This window comes from Neofelis nebulosa, chromosome 16 (assembly GCF_028018385.1).
Source record: "Neofelis nebulosa isolate mNeoNeb1 chromosome 16, mNeoNeb1.pri, whole genome shotgun sequence".
Classification (NCBI taxonomy): Eukaryota; Metazoa; Chordata; class Mammalia; order Carnivora; family Felidae; genus Neofelis; species Neofelis nebulosa.
The window spans coordinates 65,938,878-65,959,281 of record NC_080797.1 but is presented as its reverse complement, the minus strand read 5'-3'; the positions used below and the strand labels follow the sequence as shown (position 1 = coordinate 65,959,281).

The 20,404-nt window shown below is 51.6% G+C and overlaps 1 protein-coding gene across 3 annotated transcripts in view; it reads left to right on the top strand.

The window, feature by feature from the left end:
* Nucleotides 1–19,269, top strand: part of CAMKK1 (calcium/calmodulin dependent protein kinase kinase 1) — a 28,047-nt gene extending 8,778 nt beyond the window's left edge. Inside the window, exons 3-17 of one of the 3 annotated variants that reach the window (XM_058702743.1) lie at nucleotides 74–121; nucleotides 571–624; nucleotides 1,022–1,073; nucleotides 1,329–1,462; nucleotides 1,897–1,933; nucleotides 2,731–2,752; nucleotides 3,955–4,043; nucleotides 7,249–7,448; nucleotides 9,401–9,454; nucleotides 10,248–10,321; nucleotides 12,059–12,146; nucleotides 12,370–12,498; nucleotides 14,668–14,771; nucleotides 15,439–15,527; nucleotides 17,909–19,269. In XM_058702743.1, the coding sequence (XP_058558726.1) occupies nucleotides 74–121; nucleotides 571–624; nucleotides 1,022–1,073; nucleotides 1,329–1,462; nucleotides 1,897–1,933; nucleotides 2,731–2,752; nucleotides 3,955–4,043; nucleotides 7,249–7,448; nucleotides 9,401–9,454; nucleotides 10,248–10,321; nucleotides 12,059–12,146; nucleotides 12,370–12,498; nucleotides 14,668–14,771; nucleotides 15,439–15,523 (1,170 nt within the window). In that variant the 3' untranslated portion in view covers nucleotides 15,524–15,527; nucleotides 17,909–19,269. The remainder of the gene's footprint in view (nucleotides 1–73; nucleotides 122–570; nucleotides 625–1,021; nucleotides 1,074–1,328; nucleotides 1,463–1,896; nucleotides 1,934–2,730; nucleotides 2,753–3,954; nucleotides 4,044–7,248; nucleotides 7,449–9,400; nucleotides 9,455–10,247; nucleotides 10,322–12,058; nucleotides 12,147–12,369; nucleotides 12,499–14,667; nucleotides 14,772–15,438; nucleotides 15,528–17,908) is intronic. The other 2 variants (XM_058702745.1, XM_058702742.1) reach the window with 2 other exon arrangements.
* The last annotated feature ends 1,135 nt before the right edge of the window (nucleotides 19,270–20,404 follow it).

The following is a 20,404-nucleotide window of genomic DNA, read 5'->3' as shown; positions in this document are numbered from 1 at the left end:
TACTGCCTCTGGATTAAGCTTCACCTGATGCTTCCCTTTCCCCTCCCTGCCCACCCCCCCCCCCCCACCCCAGGACTGTGTGCAGCTGAACCAATACAAGCTACAGAGTGAGATTGGCAAGGTAGGACTGGGACAGGCAGTGGGGACTGTTCTCTTGAGGCTTTGGGTAGGCAGCCTATCAGGATCCTCTGCTTGGCAGTTCTTTCTCCCCTGGGAATGTAAGGCAGAGCTGGGAAGGCCCCAGCTTAGAAATGAAGAAAGTTTTGTTCTCTAGGAAATACCTAAGGTGGGGTGGGAAATGATTCTCCATTCCTGATTCCTTAGTTTTTGATGGAAGACAAAGAGGGTCTGAGGCAGCATAGAGCTGCATTGAGCCAAGCAGAGGCAATTACCAGGAACAGCAGTCCTCTTTCTGTCTGCCTGAAATGTATGCCTGCTGGTGGCCAGCTGGTGGGGGTGGAGATGGGATGAGGGGGGAGGGAGCCGGAGCTGTTCAGGCTCCCCATTCCCTGAGCTAGTCCTGGAGGAGGTTGCCCTGTCCAGGCAGGGCTGACCGATGCCTATTTCCAGGGTGCCTACGGCGTGGTGAGACTGGCCTACAACGAAAGTGAAGACAGGCACTATGTGAGTCTGGGGAGGGGAGGGAGGTGTTGCCCCAGCCAGGCCCCAGAAGCCTGGGAGGTGGGCAGTGGCTGTGCTGGGAAGACAGAGGACAAGGCTGCCTCTAGAGGGAGTGGGCTCCTGTCCCTAAGGGAATGCAAATGGAGTAAGCTTCTTGAGAATATGCAAGCAGAGGCTGGACCTTCTGAGAGGAGAGCTCCAGAAAGGCTTGTTGGGGAAATGGGGTAAGGCTTAGACTCAGATATGGCCACCTCCTAACCCAGCTTAACCACACCTAGGCCATACTTTCAGTTCTGGTGGCAGTCACCCACTGGTGATTGGACCTCCATCCACATGTAACCAGCCTGTTCTAGCTCCTGGTGGCTGCACACAAATGACATTTCTACCCCTCCCTCCTCAGGCAATGAAAGTTCTTTCCAAAAAGAAGTTACTGAAGCAGTATGGCTTTCCACGTATGTATCTATTGGGTCCTATGCTTGGGAGCTCCCTGCTTGGGGGCAGAAGAGGAGGACACCTCAGTCCCTCACTATTTTTTGTTAGGACTGGGGGTAGAGGTGGGGAAAGCATGAGCAAAGGCCTGGTAGTGGGGATGTGTTTGGTGGGTTGGGGACAAGACCATTGCAAGATTCTTGCTTGAGGCTGGTTGTGGGGCCAAGGTGAGGCCCAGCCTCCTGCAATAGGGGCTCGACTCCCCTTCCTGGTCACAGGTCGCCCTCCCCCAAGGGGGTCCCAAGCTACCCAAGGAGGACCAGCCAAGCAGCTGCTGCCGCTGGAGCGAGTGTACCAGGAGATTGCCATCTTGAAGAAGCTGGACCATGTGAATGTGGTCAAGCTGATTGAGGTAGGAGGCAGTGGTGAGTGGGTGGGAACTCAAGTCCTGTGAAGAAACATGTGGTGCTTGGGGACACTCAGCACAGACCTAGAGTTCCCACCAGATACTCCTCCCAAAGTATCTGTGGCTAAGGCCACCAAAGACAGAGCTAGACTTGGGGTGGCAGCTATAGGGAGGCTTTAGGGTTCAGTTCAGGCTGGTCTGCAATATTCTCAAGGTCTCAGTGAGGATAAGGGGCTGCCCAGAAGCAAGAAGTGAGCCCCCAGTCATGGCAGGAGGAGAGAACAGCTGGATGTCACTTGGTGGGCCAGGGTTGGGGGTCAGTGATTTTCGAGGCCTCATCTGTCTGGGGCCTACATAGTTCCTGCTCCATTGTCCAGGGAGGCTGCACAGCATACTGGGGGTCCTCAAGCCCTACCACCATGTCTGTTCCCTCTGACTAGGTTTTGGACGACCCAGCTGAGGACAATCTCTATTTAGGTGAGTGACCCAGCTCTTCCCAAAGCAGCTTACCTAGGATCAGTCCAAGGGCTCCCCAGGGACACATGTGACCTTCAAATGGGCTGTATGAGCATGTTCTCAAGCCCTGGATTCCCTTGCCCAGCCCTGCCAATCCAAACTTAGAATACCCACATAGATTCAATAAATATTCCCAAGCTCCCACTCCACTGATCAGAGAGACAGTGGATCAAGTACGTGCAGGAAGCAGGCTATGTGATATGGGTTCCCAGACCCTGTATGATAGCTCTGTGCCTCAGTTTCCTCACCTGTAAAATGGGGGATAATATATCTAGCTCATAGGTTGATATGAGGAGTAAATGAGTCATTATATACAAGATTGTTATTAATGTTGTTATTTAAGTTCACGGTGCCTGATTCATAAGTTTAGAGGCCCTCCAGAAATGGGACAGAAAAAACACTGGGCTTAGAAATTAAGGTCAAGGCTTTAGTCTTCACTCCCTGTCCTACTTGCCTATCTGCTGTGACCCTCAGGGAAATTCCTGCCCCTTCTGCAAGCCTCAGTTACCCACCTCCTTCCCAAGAAAGGAATCCATGGTGAATCAGGATGAGGCAGATCCATAGTAGACCAAAGTAGACCATACTTTCACCCATTTATTTCCTCTGATACCCTGGGACCCTTGTCCCATCCATCCTGCAAGTATGCCTGGATGCCTGACCCTCTCCTACTTTCCAGAACAGGGAGGGACCTTGGCATCACCTGCTTTGCAAGCCTGGCTGCATCTTACTTACTTTACTTTTCTTTTCTTTTCTTTCAGTGTTTGACCTCCTGAGAAAGGGGTGAGTTCCCCATCCCAATCAGGCAGGTCAAGTCTAATCCAGGCCTTCTTTTCCCTCCCTGTGCCCTTAGTCCCAGGGTCAGCTACTCTAGGAGAAAGCGGAGACCCAGGCCCTGCCCTTGGGGAGCTCTGATCTGGGGGGAAATGAGAGACAAATAGGCAATTCTTTGAAGTCTGCTGGGGGTCAGTGAGGCTGGAATATTCAGAGTTCTCTGGAAGAGGGGGTGGGTTTTGAGCCAGGCCTTGAAGAACTGGAAAGATTTTGAGGGAGGAGTGGGAGAAGAAAGGAGTGTTTCTCAAGCAAATATGTAGAGATGGGGCTCTCACCTGGATTCAAATCACAAAGAGTTCTTTCAGCTTTACAAGTTTATGAGTTGGGTGAGTGGGACTCCATTTGCTCCCATTTACAAGAGGGGAAGCTGAGGTTCAGAGGGGGTAAGTGGCTTGTCCAAGGTCACACACTGAGTCTAATTCATGTCTGCTCTATTTGGCCTTCTCACAGTATTAGCAAAGCAGCAGACTTGGGGTAGTGGGCATAGGCCTGGGTGAACCGACCATAGGCCCTAACTGTCAAGACCTTAAATACAGGGTATGGCTTGTGATTGCCTCTCTGCGGGGAGGAGGGGGCTGGGAGTAGTATCCCTTTAAGACTCAGAGCTTTTCAAACGTTTTTGACCTTCATCGAAGTAAGAAATATAAGTTTCACATTGTCATCCATCTCTGTAATTGAAACCAAAGTTTTACAAAACATTACATGTCTTTATCACATATGATGTACTCTGATAAATTCTACTTCATTAGAAATTTTTTTAAAAAGCATTAGCCAACCACTAAATTAATTTCATGACCCTCTATTAGGTCTGGACCTACAGTTTGAAAAACACTGCGGTAAATGGCATCTTTGCAACAGTTTGGTTATAGAGAAGTACTTAGTAGAAGGAATACCAAGCCAATCAGAAATTAAGATAAAGCTAATTTGAAATTATAATGATTGTAAGGGGATATTTGTGTCTATGTGTTTTCAATGTTTCATCATATGGGAGAAAAAGCTAATGTCTTGAGTTCTGGGGAGGTGTTTGAGCATAGAGGGTTCCCGGGAAGTCCTGAGGGGCCTAAATGGCCCAGCCCCTGTCTCCCTACCAGCTGTCTGCTTTTACTCATTATGATTCAGCTGAACACCCCTCCTCCCCTCCCTTTCTGTAGGCCGGTCATGGAGGTGCCCAGCGACAAGCCCTTCCCCGAAGAGCAAGCTCGCCTCTACTTGCGGGACATCATCTTGGGCCTTGAGTACTGTGAGCGAGGGTCTGCTTGCCCCTTGGAACGGGGGACGGGGTTGGGGGCGGGGGGGTGGCGGGCACCGGAAGGGTAGAGCCCGGGCTGAGCTAGCTCTTAGCAGTCCTATCAGTCAGCGCTGATATACCAATCAGCTTCGTTTGGGGGCGTGGTGTGGACTGCGGGAGGGGCCAGAACCTCCCGGATTGGTAAAGGGAAGGGAGTGGTGGCCGATTTCGCTGGGTTTGCACCAGGTTGTTCAAGTGGAGCTGCGCCTTGGGTATTCTCTGTATCTCTTCTGCTGAGTTATTAGTCAAGCTTAACCTTTCCGCAGGGCCTCAAGAGATGTAGGAAGGAAGAGATTTATGTCCAGCTGCTTGAAGAATAGTCTGTCATGTCATGCGTCCTGTGGATGAGGAAGGGTGGGTTTACTGTGAGGGCTCAAAGGTGATGAGAGCTCAGGAGGGAGGATGTTAGCTTAGCCTCTGTCCCTGGAATTCACTTATTTACTCATTCATTTACTTCTTTTTTTTCACTTGCTTCTTTCATATATGAGTACCTACTAAGCGCCAGCTAGACGCCAGGAGATTGACAAAGACCCAAATGTGACCTCGAGAATCTCAGTGTAGCAGAAGGAACAGGAACCTAAGCAGGCAGATACAGTGCAGTGCTGGCTAAGGCTGGGGTGGCACAGGCTGTCAGATACTGAAGGGAGGCTTCCCAGAGGAGACCATTTGTGACCAGGGTCCTTAATAAGTAGGAGTTCATCGGCCAGGCTTGAGGGATGGATGGGAGAGACTATGTCAAGCAGAGAGAACTGCATAGCAGGGGCACAGAGGGGAGTGGACATGTTCTATTTAAGAATGGGGAGACGTAAAATCTGGTTGAAGCATGGGGTGGAGAGTGGTGAAACACAAAGCTGGAAAGCTACTCAGGCCATACCAGGAGGTCTGGGAATACCTCCACAGAGGACTTTCATGACTTCATTCTGTCAGCATTGTAAACCGCTGAGGGCTTTGAGAAGGGAGGGGCATGATAGGATTTGCATCTCAGAAAGCTCGGCAGCTGTGTAGTGGCTGAATGAAGGGCAAGAGGTGAGGAAGGAGGCTTTTTCTACAGCCCAAGCGACAGATGGTGAGGCCTGGATTAGGGCAGTGGCAGTGGGGAGGAGACATGAAGGAGGTGAGGGGGGGCAGCACTGGATGACTGGCTGGTCATGGGGAGGGGAGGTTCCTCAGACATTGAGGGTTCTGGCCTGGTTTGGGGAACAGGAGTGGTGCCCATCTCTCTCAAATCTTAGCTGGATTTCTCAGGAGCATATTCTCTTCCTAGGGGAACAGGATGAGGACCTATCTGAGGTATCAGATACCAGGATTGTCTTTATCTCATTTGAGCCACTCCACTGCCCTCTAATACTCTCTTTGCACATATGGGGAAACTGAGGCACACAGAGAGGAGGGCTTTGCAGAAACTCTCTATCAAGGGTTTAGAGTTATGGGAAGGGGGCATTTCACCCTGGGTGTGATGAGTGGTGGGCACAACCCTGTACCAGGTTGGCTTCCACCCCTTCCTGTCCTGGGCCCTTCTCTTCAGCTCAGTGCCTTTTGTTTCCCATCCTCTGTTTCCCCCATCCCAAAACAAGCTAATCCCACCTGGCTTTGGAGTAAAGTCTTGTCAAGACCCAGCTAATCACAGTGAAGGGCTTCCCAGAGCCCACTGGTCAGAACCACAGGTTGGACAGGCAGATGAATGGAGGCATCAGGTGCTGAAGACCTTCCTTGTCATTCTGGTCCTCAGAAGGGAAGATGAAGGCTGCCTGGGGAAGGCTCCATGGTCAGGGGGCCCAGACCTGATTCTTGTAGATGGGGCAAGTGTAGCAATGCAGGTATGAGAAGCAGTCACATCTGGAATATATCTTAGAAGTTGAGCCCATAGGACTTGTTGATTGAATAGGATGTGGTGTCTGAAAGAGAGAGGAGTTGGAGATGATCCTGAGGTTTTTGGCCTGAGCAACTGGTAATGTGCCATTAACCCGATAGGAAAGACTAGAGGAGAAGCAGAGGTCTTCTGTTTTGTTTGTTTGGTGAGGGATGGGGAGGGGGTTGCAGACAGTGTAATCAAGTTCTGAATTAGATGTGTTGTTGAGAAATTTTGAGAAATATATTAGATGTCTGCCGGATATCCATGTGGATAAATATCCCGGAGTTCAGGGGAGAGGCCAGGGTTTGAGATAAGAATTTGAGACCACTTTCCGTGGTCAAATACACAGTCTCTTGAGCCTCTGCACTCTGATGGGTATGTGTCAAATCTCTTGAGTGCATCAGGCACATAAGAGGCAGTCACTAGAGGAACATTGGTTTCGTAGTTATTGTTGTGTGACACTCACTCCCTTTGCCCTTCATCTCCGTCTCTCCTCTCTTCTTTCCTCCTGCCCTTTCCATCTTCCCTCCTCTCCAACATCTTGGGAACTGCTGATCCAGAGGAAAGTATTTGCTGAGGTAGAGCCCATAAGTGGGTGACTGTGGGGTAGAGTCAGTGCCTTCTCTAAGCTGGGATGTCTCTGGCCATCTCAGCCTGAGCTTCCCATCTTTTCTCGGCACTGCTGAACCCAGGAAGCAAGGTGAGCTCTCAGTCCACTGGAGAAGGCTGACCCTTACCCCAGCCATGTTCATCCCAGCAGTCCCAAGGCTTGGGATGCCCTCTCCCCCTGATGCTCTTCAGCCCAGAATCCCTAAGCCGAGGCAGTACTTCTGCAGGATACCCCACTATTCCACCCTAAGTCCGAGGAGGAGGAACATTTCCGACCTGGCTGGGTGGGAGAAGAGACTGAGAAAAGGTTTTGACAGGCTTTGGGACTGCAGACAACATGGGGAGGGCCAGAGATGGCCTCTGGAGAGGCTCCCTTCCCAATTTCCTCTGACAGCCCCTTCAGCAACAAGGTGTCTTGATTGCCACAGGGAGCACTGCACTTGGAGTCCAAAGACTCCAGTCCTAGCTCTGCTTCTGACAGCCTGGACTGGCTGTGATGTCACTACTGCATAGTGGAGCAGAGGGCCCTGAATTCTTTTGAGGTCCTCACGAGATGAGTGTGTGCATGGGCTAGGATAGCCCCACTCCTTCTCACCTAGAGTTTAAGATGGGCTTCCCTGGCCAGGCGAGGGCAGGTGGGGGGGGGTTCCAGGCAGTGGCCCCCCAGGCCAGCACTCAAGCTGCCTCTTTCTGCAGTGCACTGCCAGAAGATCATCCACCGGGACATCAAGCCGTCCAACCTGCTCCTGGGCGATGATGGGCATGTGAAAATTGCCGACTTTGGCGTCAGCAACCAGTTTGAGGGGAACGACGCTCAGCTGTCCAGCACTGCTGGGACTCCAGCGTTCATGGCCCCCGAAGCCATTTCTGATTCCGGCCAGAGCTTCAGTGGGAAGGTGGCTTCTAGGACCTAGGCTGAGTTGGCATTCAGGTGGAGGGGTGGAATGGTTTGCAGTGGAGCCTCATTTCCAACCTGAGGGTATCAGAGTCTTTATGTCTCAGGCGCGAACACTGAACACAGTCCTCTCCTTCCTGTTTGCCTCCTGAAGTCTGAGAAACTCCCCATCTTTGGCTTCCTGTCATTTTCCAGCAGGATGGCCCCAGGTCTCCACTGCAGATATTTCCTGCCAGCTTCTCTGTACGGAGCACTGGGCTGGGCTGTGGAACAGACAGAGCCCAGATGGCCCAGTTCTCTGTCCTTCTGGAGATGGTGAAAAGAACAGGAGAGCTCATGTTTGGGAAGAAGTTGGAGCCTCCTCTCAGACTTTTTGGAGACGGCAGGGTTTGAACTAGGCCTTGAAGAATGGGGAGGATTTGAGCATGAGATGGAGACCACAGAATGTACAAGAGCACTGAGGAGCATTGGGAAGGGGGCATGATGGGTCTTGGGCAGAGTTTAGAAGGCCTGGAAGTTTGTGCTTCCTCCTAACTGACAGAGGCGGTGGGCAAAGCTTTCTGAGCAGAGGGCTGCAGTTCCGTCTGTTCCCCTGGCCACATGCCTGTTCCCACCTGTGGAGTGCTGGCTGCCTCACTGTGCCTCTGCCAGGGAGCCAATGGTCAGGAGGCATTTGGACATGTGTGTGGGTGTGGAGCTCAAGAGAGGTCAGGGATGTAGATAGAGATTGTTTTCAAGAATTTCTAATTTTGATGTAATTCCAAATTTACAAAAAATTACAACAATAATACAAAAAAAAACCCCTCCCATGTATCTTTTTACCTATGTCACCAATTATTGACATTTTATCCCATTTACCTTTTCACTGTCTCTCCCTATATTTGTTATACACGTATTGCATTTTTCTGAACTGCACGAGAGTTAAGTTGGAGACCTTACCCTCCTTTATCACAGTATAGTTTGGCAGGTATTTTCTAAGAACAAGGACATTCTCTTACATAACCTCAGTACAATTATCAAAATTAGGAAACTAATCATTGATAAAAGACTGTTATCTAATCGACCTTATTCAGATTTCATCAGTTGTCTGGATACTGTTCTTTAATGCCTTTTTTTTTTTTTTTTTCTGGTCTAAGATCTGATTCAAAGTTAGTCACTGCGTTCACTTGTCACATCTCTTTGGGGTCCCTTCATCTGGAAGAGTTCCTCAGCCTTTCTTTGTCTATTCTGACCTTGACATTTTTGAAGAGAACAGTCCTGTTACTTTGCGGAATGATATCAGTTTGCATTTGTCTGGCGTTCCCTGGTTGGATTCAGATTGAATCATCTGTGGCAGGAATATGTAGGTAGACATTTGAGAATCATTCACATAGGAGAGAAAGTGGAAACCAGGAGAGGAGGTGGGGTTCCAGAGGGGGAAGATGTAGAGAGAGCACATGTTAGAACCCAGGATATGGGGGAGCCGTGAGGAGCTGTGGAGGTGGCCAAGGGCCAGGGCCTTGGGGTGGGCAGGGGCTGTTTCTGGTGTCAGAAGGAAGGTGGATGGTGGCTTCTCCAATGGAATATCGGGAAAAGGGATGACGAGCTAATTTAGTGAGTATAAGGTCAATACATAGCATGGTTTCTGGGGTGCATCTGTGTCACAGGTACAGCAATGTGACCCTGTAGGTGAAGGAAGTTTTGCACCTATTGAGTTGGAACTGTATCTGGTTTGGGTCTGTGACAAGGGGACATGGAAACCCTGAGAGGCCGGGACCTTGTTCTTGTCAGCCCTGTGTCCCTAGTGCTCAGCACAGGGTCAGGCATGGAACGAGTGCCTGGGAGTGTTTGTTGAGTGAATGTATGACTGAGGAAGGAGGTTCCCAGCATGCCCTCTCCCATAGCCCATGGGAGCTAGGTGAGCAAGGGGTGTTGGTTCCTTTTGGGGAACTGATGCGAGCTGTTTCTTCCTAGGCCTTGGACGTGTGGGCCACTGGGGTCACATTATACTGCTTTGTCTATGGCAAGGTGAGTGTTGGGTGGGCTGGCAGAGCTGGGTGGGCCCAGCCCCTTGGCGCCATGGGCGGGGCCAAGCTGAACCAGGATGAATGATAGCTGCAGGCTGTCATTTCCTTTGTGTCCTAAAGTAAAGTGACTTTTGAAAGGAGCCACCTGACCCAGAGAAGACTGAGGGAAAAGAGGCTTTTTTCTTTTTTCTCCTGACCCTTGGAAGGAGATCCATATGAAGGAGTCCCGGACAGCAGACGTCCCAATGGGAGGTGTAGATGGTGGTATTGCCATCTTCCCACCAGAGTGCTCCTGTCCTTCCGGCCCTGATGCCATTCATTCCTTTGTTCATTCACATGTTCACTCATTCATTCATTCATTCATTCATTCTGCAAATTGTCCTTGACTCTTGCTCTGGGTCAGGATGGGCCTTGGGAACACTCAACATTGACTTAGCCAAAATCCCTGTCCACAGGTGCTCCTACTCTTGTGACTGCACTGAGAGCCAGGAGGGAATCTCAGTGAACATGTTCGCAAACTCCAAGCCCTGGGAGTGGAAGCCTTTCTGCAGGTGGCTCTATGGCCAGTGGGTACACCCAGCCTCATAGTTCCCTCAATGACTCATTTGTTCAGTTAGTGTTTCTTGAGCACCTACTGTATGCTGAGCCCTGAACAAGTTAGACAGGGTTCTTTCCTTCTACTAAGGAGCCCAGAGCTGCCCCCCACTTCTGGCCACACCAAGAAATGGGGTCAGTCCCCCAAGGCAAGTTGAGGCCCTGGGCCTGCATCCTTTGTCTGTTTTTACACCCCACAGTGCCCGTTCATCGATGATTACATCCTGGCCCTGCATAGGAAGATCAAGAATGAGGCCGTGGTGTTTCCCGAGGAGTGAGTTGCCCATGAAAGGGGGCTCCTGCCCACCCCCAGGGAGGCATGTCTGAATTGTAGCAGAGCATTTGCCTTTTGAAGGCCCCACCCCAACTTTCTGGGGGTGCTGTTCCCTGGGAGGGGCTCCTGAGCAGATGGAGGGGTGGGACTGTAGAGCAAGGTCTCAGAGACATCTAATCGGATTCCACTGTACAAATGGAACTCTGAGGCTGGGAATTGGGCAAGAATGACCCCAGGTCACACATTCACACTACTCCTTCACTAAAGGCCTGTGTGGGGTCAATGGGCATCAACTTTACACAGACCCTGGAATCATGGGGAACCCCTGTCTTCCCCACATGGGGTAGGAGGCCTTCAAGATCCCAGTTTGCTTCCCCATTTCATAGATGGAAAAGTGGAGGCTCCAGAGGAGAGTTATCAGTGGGTCTGGGATTTGAAGCCACTCCCTCCTCCCCATCCATTCATTTGTAACTGGGGTCTCTGAGCCGAGAGGGACTATTTGGAGAGGTCTCCCTGCTCATCTGTGGTTCTTCTGGTTATGATATTGGCTACCATGGCTCCTTATTTATCAGGCCCTTCTGCCATCTGATCAAAGTGCCCTGGGAAGGTCAGAAACCAAACTGGGCATCGTCCTCAATGATTCCTGCTCCCTCGTTCCCACTCCCTGTCTGGTCCCCGAGCCCTGTTGAGTCCACCTCTTCTGTATCTCTTGACTCCATTGCCACCTGCGCCCCTGACTGGTTCTGTCCTTGGATTTATCTAGCTACCTTCTCTTTGGTCTCCCTGCTGCCAGCCTCCCTCCAGTCCAGCCGCCAGTCAGGCCAGGGTGACCCTGATGAAGCACAACAAATCTCACCATATCTCCTGCTTAAAGTTTTTCCAAGGCTTCCCAAAAGCCTGCATGAAGAGGCCATTCCCTGACCCTGGCATTCAAGGACATCTGGGTTCTGCCACCTGTTCCCCCACAGCACTAGCCAACTAGACTCCACCCCTTTTTGCCTGTCTCTGTACCTTTCCTCCTGCTGTACCCCCTGCCGGAGGTCTCTTTCTTCCCATCCCAAGAGTTGTAAATGGGATTAAATATCTAGGACAGCAGAGGGAACCAAGGTCAACAGTCCCAAGAGTGAGTTCCTTCTCTGCAGGCTTGGATGGATGGGCTCCCCAAAAATGTTGGTAGCAAAGAAGCCTGGAATTTGGGCAGAAACAGTCAGCCTAATGTGGGGCTGAGTGTCCTGCTCCCCCTTCCCCTGAATCTCTCATCCCTGCCCTCACTCTTGTGGGTAGCAATGTGCCAACCCGCTAACCTCTCTGGGCCTAAGTTTCCTCCTCTGTCAAATGAGAGTATTTCCTGGCTACCTCCCAGGCAGAGGAGAGGATAAGATGGTGAGCGGGGTGAAGGCCCCTGGTGTCCCATAAAATGACTTTTCTCACTATCCTCACCATCTCTGCACTGAGAGGGTCTCCAGTACCCCTGGACCGCATTTGTATTTGTGGCCCCTGCCTCTGGAGGAGATGGCTTTACTTCCTATTCAGGAAAGAAGGATATCCATCTACTTGTTCTGAAACTCCTTCCTTCTGCCTCAATACCTTCCTGCTCTCTGAGAAGTGAGGGTTGGGTGTGTCTCTGACCTGGCATGTACTATTCAGGGAATCCCAGAGCAGGTGGGGATGGAGAGGTGGGCAAGAAAAATCCTCACTGACTGTCTCTCCCTCATCTCCTTCCTTCCCCACTTTTAGGCCAAACATCAGTGAGGAGCTCAAGGACCTAATTCTGAAGATGCTAGACAAGAATCCTGAAACAAGGATTGGGGTGCCAGACATCAAGGTTGGAGAACCAGAGGTCTTGAGCTGGGCTGGCCTTGGACACAGCAAATAGGCCTCAGTATCTCCTTCTAGAGAGCCCTACACCAAGTCATATATATATATTGGGTTTGGATTGGGGGTTTATGGGCATTGGGTCCCCTCAAGGCGATTGCTGATAGAATGCCCGTGGTATTCTTTGCTGACTGGGTGTCTGTCTGACCTCTCTCTGTCCTCCCACACCACAGTTGCACCCCTGGGTGACCAAGAGTGGGGAGGAGCCCCTTCCCTCAGAGGAGGAACACTGCAGTGTGGTGGAGGTGACCGAGGAGGAAGTGAAGAACTCGGTCAAGCTCATCCCCAGCTGGACCACGGTGGTAAGAGGGTGATGGGCCAAAGACTCCCTTATCCTGGGAGGGCCTGAGGAGGGCATGGTCATTGCCTGAGACTAGCTCTATGTGGGCCCTGTCAGGGGACAGAGGGCCATCTGGTCAGTCATCCCCAATGCTGATCTACTGGGGCACTGCTGGAAGGCAGTGGGGAAAGAGGCCATGTTATTCAGCCTCGCAGTAGGGAGAACAGGAGACTTGGTGAGGAGAGTGACTGATTTAAAGAAATATACTGCCCTCACCGAGTATCTTTCACCATGACTAGAAGAAATATTTTCTTCCTTCCCTCTTCCTTCCTTCTTTCCTTCCTTCCTTCCTTCCTTCCTTCCTTCCTTCCTTCCTTCCTTCCTTTCCTCCCTCCCTCCCTCCCTCCCTCCCTCCCTCCCTCCCTCCCTCCTTCCCTCCTTCCCTCCTTCCCTCCTTCCCTCCTTGCTTCCAAGCACTGTACTTTGTGTCAAGGACATGATGCTAAGAAGGCATAGGAAGCGTTTGAATTGGAGAGGTGGCCCTGAGCTCTTTGGACTGCACCCATGTGCTCCCTCCACTCTCCTCTCACATTTTACTTTTTCTCATCTTTCTCTGGACATCTTCCATGTTAACTGTTGGAAGTTATTCATGTAGCCCCTCGTGGCCACATGGGGTTTTGTGGAGGGCACTGAGAACCATGACCTTCCCTGCACTGAGATATCACAGCGAGTCAGAGTAAGCACGAGGCAAAGAGAGAGCTGGTACCTGTGCTGTGGGTACATCAGGCCTGTGTGCATTAGCCCTCCCTGCTTGGTCCAGGCCCAGCTAGGGACAGGTGGCCAGAGTCCTGCTTATTCCTGTGCTCCATAGAGCTCCAGGGCTCTGTGGTCTCTGGAACCAGTCAGCTCCCATAGGGTCTCTGTTTCTTCCTTTGTCTTAGCCACCATTAACCACTGGAATAGCCTCCCAAGTTGTCCCCTGCTTCCACCGTCACCCGCGTAACAGTTAGTGCTCAGCTCAGCAGCCAGGGTGGGTCCCAGTGACTGTTCATGTCACTTTTCATGTCTACCCTGCTCACGTAGGCTCCCATGTCACTCGGAGTAGGAGCCACAACCTTGACTGCCTGCACAGTCCGCGTACCTTCCGCCCCCATCTCCCTGTGGACCTCGTCTCTCCTGCCTCTCTCCATTTGCTAAGCTCCAACCATGTGCTGCATAAGCTGCTGCTCCAGAACCTTTGCACTTCCCTTTCCTCCTGGGGGGTGCTCCTGCCCAGAAATCTGCAGGGCTCGCTTCCTCACTCCCTTCAGACCTTTACTCCAAAGTCACCTCAGTGAGAAGTGGGCCTTCCCTGGCCCCTTATCAAAAGTTCCCATCTCCTCTTTGTCCTTCCATATCCTCCTGCCTTGTTTTACCATTTTCTCCTTAGCCCGTATCACTAACTCACATATTTTACTGATTTGTCTTATTTACTACTTGTCCCCCTAACTAGAACATAAGCTCCATAAAGGGCAAGAATTTTTGCCTCAGTGTGGCCCCTGCACCTAGAATAGTGTCTGGAATATGCTAGGCACTTGATAAATAGTTGTTGATTGAATGAATGAATGAATGAAGTAAACGAATGACTGAATGCACCCCCATGCCAGGCATGTGTTTGTGAGTGTGTGTGTGTGTGTGTGTGTGTGTGTGTAGGCAGCAGCCTAGAACTGTCCTTGCTGCAGGAGGAGGGACAAAGTCAGAGAGCTGGGGTGCAGCAGCCTCTACCTGTCCAGGCATCTCCCCCAGGCTGCTGTGCGCTTCCTCTCTGCTCTGCCTGGCACAACCTCTCCTCCACTCCATGCTCCCCACCTTAGCTGTAAAGCATTTCCTGATTGCACGCCCCATGTCTTCAAGATAAAGCCCCCTTTCAGCCTGGCATTCCAGACCCTTCGTAGTCTGTTCCTGGACTCTGGGCACCCCTACCGGTTGTGCCAAGCTCCTCACCATTCCCAGAATTCACCTTTCAACATCACCGCTCGTGCTCTTGCCATTTCCTCTGCTTGGAATTCTCTTCCTTTCTCTGCTGACTGAAAGGGAGCCTCAGCAGGGCCACCTGGAAGCTGTGCCCTTAGGGAATCAGAGTAGAGGCTGCCAATGTGTCTGGAAGCCTGGGTTTCTGTGTTCCTCACTCTGACATGTGTGTCCTCCCCAGATCCTGGTTAAGTCCATGCTGAGAAAGCGTTCCTTTGGGAACCCATTTGAGCCCCAAGCTCGGAGGGAAGAGCGATCTATGTCTGCTCCAGGAAACTTACTGTCGTAAGTATCTGTGGGCTGAGGCCTGCAGGGTGCTCCCTGGGGTAGGGTGGGGGCTGTGTTATATCCCTGAGACTCTCACTGTCACTGGGCTGTGCAGGCTGAGCCTGGAGTCTGGGGACTCGCCAGGTCTCAGAGGAGAGCCCTGTTTACACCTCTGTCCTCAGCCCACGGCAGCCTGGTAGAGGTTTGCAGATAGGCCTCGTATCTGCTCCTTGTAGAAGGTTGCCCGTCTGTGGAAGGAGGGGCACTTCTGCTGACTCTTCCTGGCCCGGGGGGATTGTTAGCTGCCTTCCTGAGTGGCTCATGCTACCTCCAGCCATTGCTGAGGCCATGTGCTCAGTCATCACTTTGTAAATGCTTGTCCAGCAAGTATGGATGGGTTGGCTGATAGGGCCAGGGAAGAGATTCCTGTTTGTTGAAGGCTCCCTACTGTGACCCAGGCATGTGCATTCACCACCTCCTAGGAGAGGTCAGAGAAGCAATTCCCCAAACCTCTGTGAGCCTCATCCTCAGCTTTTCCGCCTTCTTCCATTAAAATAAAAGTCAGTTTGGGATGCCAACAAGGCCTGCTGGAGTTTGTGCGCAGACCTGCACAGAGAAAACCCTGGGGGGTCCTAGACCAGAAGGTGGTCCTGGGACATTGGTTGCTTTCCTCTGGCCCATGAAGGATGCTGCAGGGAGGAGACGTTGTGCACCCCCACCCCCATCTTCCGCCCCTTCCACCTGCTGTGTGGAAAAGGCGTGCTCCCTAGAGAGGTGAGTGCCAGATGTTGTCTACGTACCTCAGCCTGTCCGGAAAGAATAGCACCACTGGTGCTGTGCAGGGGCCCACACGCTGGCTTTGTGTGAGGCCACCCTTTTGTAAGTGGGCTCTTCAGAAGTGTCAAGTCCCATCACAGTGGGTGAACTGGAGTCTGCTCCAGCCAGAGGTTGCTTGCACTCAGTAATGTCCATATACCAACTTCCTGCCCTCCAGCTGACAAATTTCCTGGCCAATGGAAGTTGAGGTGGGGGGGGGGGGGGGGCTTTGGAGAGGCCTTGACGGTACTGAGCTTATTTTCAGTTCCCTGTCTCTTCAGTGAGGTGGGCAGGACTGGAAGAAGGGGTTCCCTGGGTTCCTCTAGGTCTGCAGGCCTCGAGGCTGGAATTGGGTTTAGTGTAGGGGATCACATATTTAACATCTAAATTGAGCCACTTTTGAGAGTGAAAGAGGAATCTGTTACTAATTATGGCAGGACAAAAGGCATAAGTACAACCGTAATGAACAAACCTGGACGTCTGGTAACTCTAGCTCAGTGCCTGTGATTCAGTGCCCCCTAGGGGTGTGAAAAGGCAGTCACAGGCTAAAGACATCTAGTCTATATCTGGCACAGAACTGGGACCCAGGAATACAACCGAGCAACGTTGTACTAATCATTGTCCTTTTATGGACACGTTAATGGGGAGAAAGGCCCGTTTCCTCATCTGGACTGTGAGAGGATTGGGCTTAATCCTTTTCAGCTATAAAATTCTATAATTCTGTGACCCAAGTTGAATTTTGAAAAGTAGGTTTCACTTCATCATAGAGTCCCAACATTTATCCTTGACAGACTCTGGTTTTTGTTTTTTTTTTTAATTTTTAAGTTTATTATTTTTTTATTTTTAAGTTTATCTTGAGAGAGAGCAAGTGGGGTAGGGTCAGAGAGAGGGGAGAGATTGAATCCCAAGCAGGCTCTGTCAGTGCAGAGCCCAATGTGGGGCTCGAACTCATTAACTGTGAGTGAGATCATGACCTGAGCTGAAATCAAGAGTTGCACGCTTAACCGACTGAGCCACCCAGGTGCCCCGACTCTGTGTTTTTTTTTTTTGTTTTTGTTTTTAATGTTTTATTTTATTTAAAAAAATGTTTTTAACATTTATTCCTTTTGAGAGGCAGAGAGAGAGACACGAGTATGAGCGGGGCAGGGGCAGAGAGAGATAGAGACACAGAATCCAAAGCAGGCTCCAGGCTCTGAGCTGTCAGCACAGAGCCCAACGCGGGGCTCTAACCCACGGACTGTGAGATCATGACCTGAGCTGAAGTTGGATGCTCAACCAACTGAGCCACCCAGGTGCCCCTATTTTATTTTTATTTTTAAGAGAGAGAGGCAGATATAGAATCCAAAGCAGGCTCCAGGCTCTGAGCTGTCAGCATAGAGCCCGACGCAGGACTTAAATTTACCTTGAACTGTGAGATCATGACCTGAGCCAAAGTCAGACGCTTAACTAACTGAACCACCCAGGCGCCCCCACAGACTCTGTTTTTATGCTTTGGGATAACTGGTGAAACTCCATAGTAGAGTTAAATGGGATTGTTTTTTTTGTTTTTTGTTTTTTAATATCAGAACCTATTCATCGGTGGTTTAAAAAGAAAGATCTTGGGGCGCCTGGGTGGCGCAGTCGGTTAAGCGTCCGACTTCAGCCAGGTCACGATCTCGCGGTCCGTGAGTTCGAGCCCCGCGTCAGGCTCTGGGCTGATGGCTTGGAGCCTGGAGCCTGTTTCCAATTCTGTGTCTCCCTCTCTCTCTGCCCCTCCCCCATTCATGCTCTGTCTCTCTCTGTCCCAAAAATAAAAAACGTTGAAAAAAAAATTAAAAAAAAAAAAAAAAAAAAGAAAGATCTTAGGGGAATAATCAGATACAGGAACCTATTCGCTACATGACAAAATTCCAAAACTGGTAGGTAGACTCTTCCCTGTGAACAAAGCAAAGGAAATTCAAAACCAAAGCTCCTCTACCCAGGACCATGGGGGCTGAGCTAGGTCAACATGGAGAGCCTGTGACCTGGGTCAGGTTGTGAGCCAGCCGGGTCAGGTTGTGAGAAGCTCTGAAAGCCGGGCTGGGAAGTGTGGACTTCATCTCCAGGCGACAAGGAATGCCCAGTGGAGCATTACTGTTTTTAAGGTTGTGGGCCGACGCTAGGGGTAGGGAGACTAGCAAGGGGCCACAGTGCGGTGGGGGAGGGGGGGGGTGAGGCTGAGGTGAGCTTGGGGAAATGGGTAGGGGGACGTGGCTGAGAAATTGTGAAAAGGAATGGCTGTGTGAGTATGTGTGAGAGTGTCTTCCTGAGTGCGCGTTCTGACCCCTGAGGTCCCTCTGCCCGTGGTGTCCCCTGAACAGGAAAGACAGGTGTGGCGAAGGGGGCAAGAGCCTGGAGCTCCCCGGCGTTCAAGAAGATGAGGCTGCATCCTGAGCCCCTGCATGCGCCCAGGGCCGCCGGCAGCACGCTCATCCCACGCCTCCAAAGGCCCACTGCCCTCATGCCGACAGTCGCCCCTGCGGGCAGGGGGCTGAGGACTGTGGCCCCTCTTCCGGCCCTCCTCCTTCTATCATGCTGCATGACCTCAGCGCGCAAGTCCAGGGACAGGACTGGAATGTTTGTCATCTGGGGTTTGGGGGGCAGGGCTCCCATAAGGCCTTTCTCCTTGTCCTGGCTCTCCCTGATGGGATCCATCCTATGGGAAAGAGAGGTACCCATGGTGCCTTAGAAACGCCACCTGGCTGCTTGGCAAGGCAGGAGGTAGGAAACCAAGGTAGCAGGTGGAGTCCTGGCTTACCACCATAGCAGAGACCGCCCACGGGGAGCCAGGCGGGCCTGGCTCACTGCCTCATGTGCATGGAGAGCTGTACCTTGCCCACCTCAGAGGGGGTCCTGCCGGAGCTCTTATCTACTGAGAATGCTGACATGGAGGCTCTGAGCCCTCAGTGGGTATTCCTAGGCCTCAGGGAGGCAGGGGCCAGCATTGGAGAATTCAGATTCCTTTTTTGCTGTCTTTTACTTTTGTTTTTAATGTCAGGAGCGGAGTGGTGTAAAGGCCTGCTTGGGAACACCTAGAAAGCTCTCCTACAGCTTTGGGTGGTTCCCGGCACACTCCTCATTATTTGGCAGCCAGGTGGGATGGACTGACCTTCCTTGATTTTGTCACACTCGGTGCCACCGGGAGAATGGGTTAAATGAAAGCTTCCGGCAGGGGCCTGAGCCAGGAGCACCCACCTTCCCTGCCCACTTTACTCCCTCCCCGTGTGGCTCCCCTGTAGGAGAGACACCAGGGGCTGGCTGACCAAAGGCCCTGGACTCACAGGGCTGTGGCCTTGCAGATGCTGATGTAACTGGAATCCAATCTCCGACCCTACACTGGCCTACCCATCTGGCCCCAGAAGCTGCCCTCACGTTCCTACAATGAAGGACAAACTGCCCAGGTTGGAGGCAGCACTGGAAGCGGGACCCTGGTGGGGTGTGCATGCTGGCAAGTGGCCACAGAGAGGTGGGCCTCCTGCCACTGCCTCACCCCAAAGACGGTTGACATTCGGCCTGCTCAGAGCTGGTGCGCTGGAGCATGTGTGTGGACCTGGCCATGCTGGGGCAGACTTTATCTTCTCCCTGGGATCTGTGCCTGGTTGGCTTGGCACTTACTGACCAAATGCTCAAGAGATTGACCCCAAAGGAAAATAAAGCAGGACTCAGATACGTCCCCTGACAACATGGGCTAAACACGGGATTTCAGTTGCCTCCGTGGGGTTCCTACTGCAGGAAGGCGGGCACTGAGAAGGAAAGGGAGGCTGGGCTGGAGGAGTGTCTGTGTCCTGTTCATCTTTGTGCCTGTGGGTATGTGTCGCGCCTCCATGCACACACGCATGTGCGTGCCCATCTGCTGCACACAGCACACCTGCATGTCTTGCACTGGCACGTGCAGCTGTAATATAGTTTCTATGTGTCTTTAAGGCTATGAGCAGAATGTGGCCCATTGTCAATGGGCCCACATTTCTCCCTGGCCCCTCTGCACTAAGGCATTGTAACCCAGGGCTTAAACAATAATTCGATACTGTTTTTAAGAACACTTTTTCAGAGTTCATGGGAGGCTAATCACAGATCCACAAGTTTCCTTGAGCATCTCTACACTGGGGCCCGGAGGGTGGGAGTTTCAGGGGCCTACGTCGATTGGACCTGCCCTCGCAGACCTCAAAGGTGGGCCTGGCTTCATTGCCCACGTGAGCCTGGATGGGGTGCTTACTGCATCACTGAAGGTTTGGGTTGGCATTACTGCTTTTGAATGTAGCACAAATGATGAACAAACTCCATAAGAGTGTTTAAAAAATTAACTTCCCAGGAAGTGAGTTAAAAACAATAAAAGCCCTTTCTTGAGTTAAACAACAACAACAACAACAACAAACTGTGTGTACATTTTCAACATCGGGATGTGTGCTCTTTCTCACCAGCTGGATCGCTGGCTTTCTAGTTTTTCTGCAAGGGTCTGAACAGGACAGTGGTGAGAGGAGCTCTGGAGGGAGGCGAGAAAGAGGAAAGGAGGGAGAGGGAGGGAGAAAGACTGGCTCTGGAGGGTGAGGAGCTACAGTCCAGGATGTGGCTCAGGCTCTGGAGCAGGTTCTGCGGCCCCTCCTTGGGAAGAACACGATGTTTAGGAGCCAATGGGCTGCCCATGTTTCACAGGGGCCCAGGGAGCCCAAGGTCGGGTCCTTGGGAGCCATCCCACTCCTCATAGGGCAAAAGTCCCAGTGGAGCATCATGGAGTCTCTGTGACATGAGCCTAGTGTCTTTACTGTGGCCCCTTGGCCTTGAGCACTGTTATGGGCTCTCTGGACCCTGCAGTCCCCTGC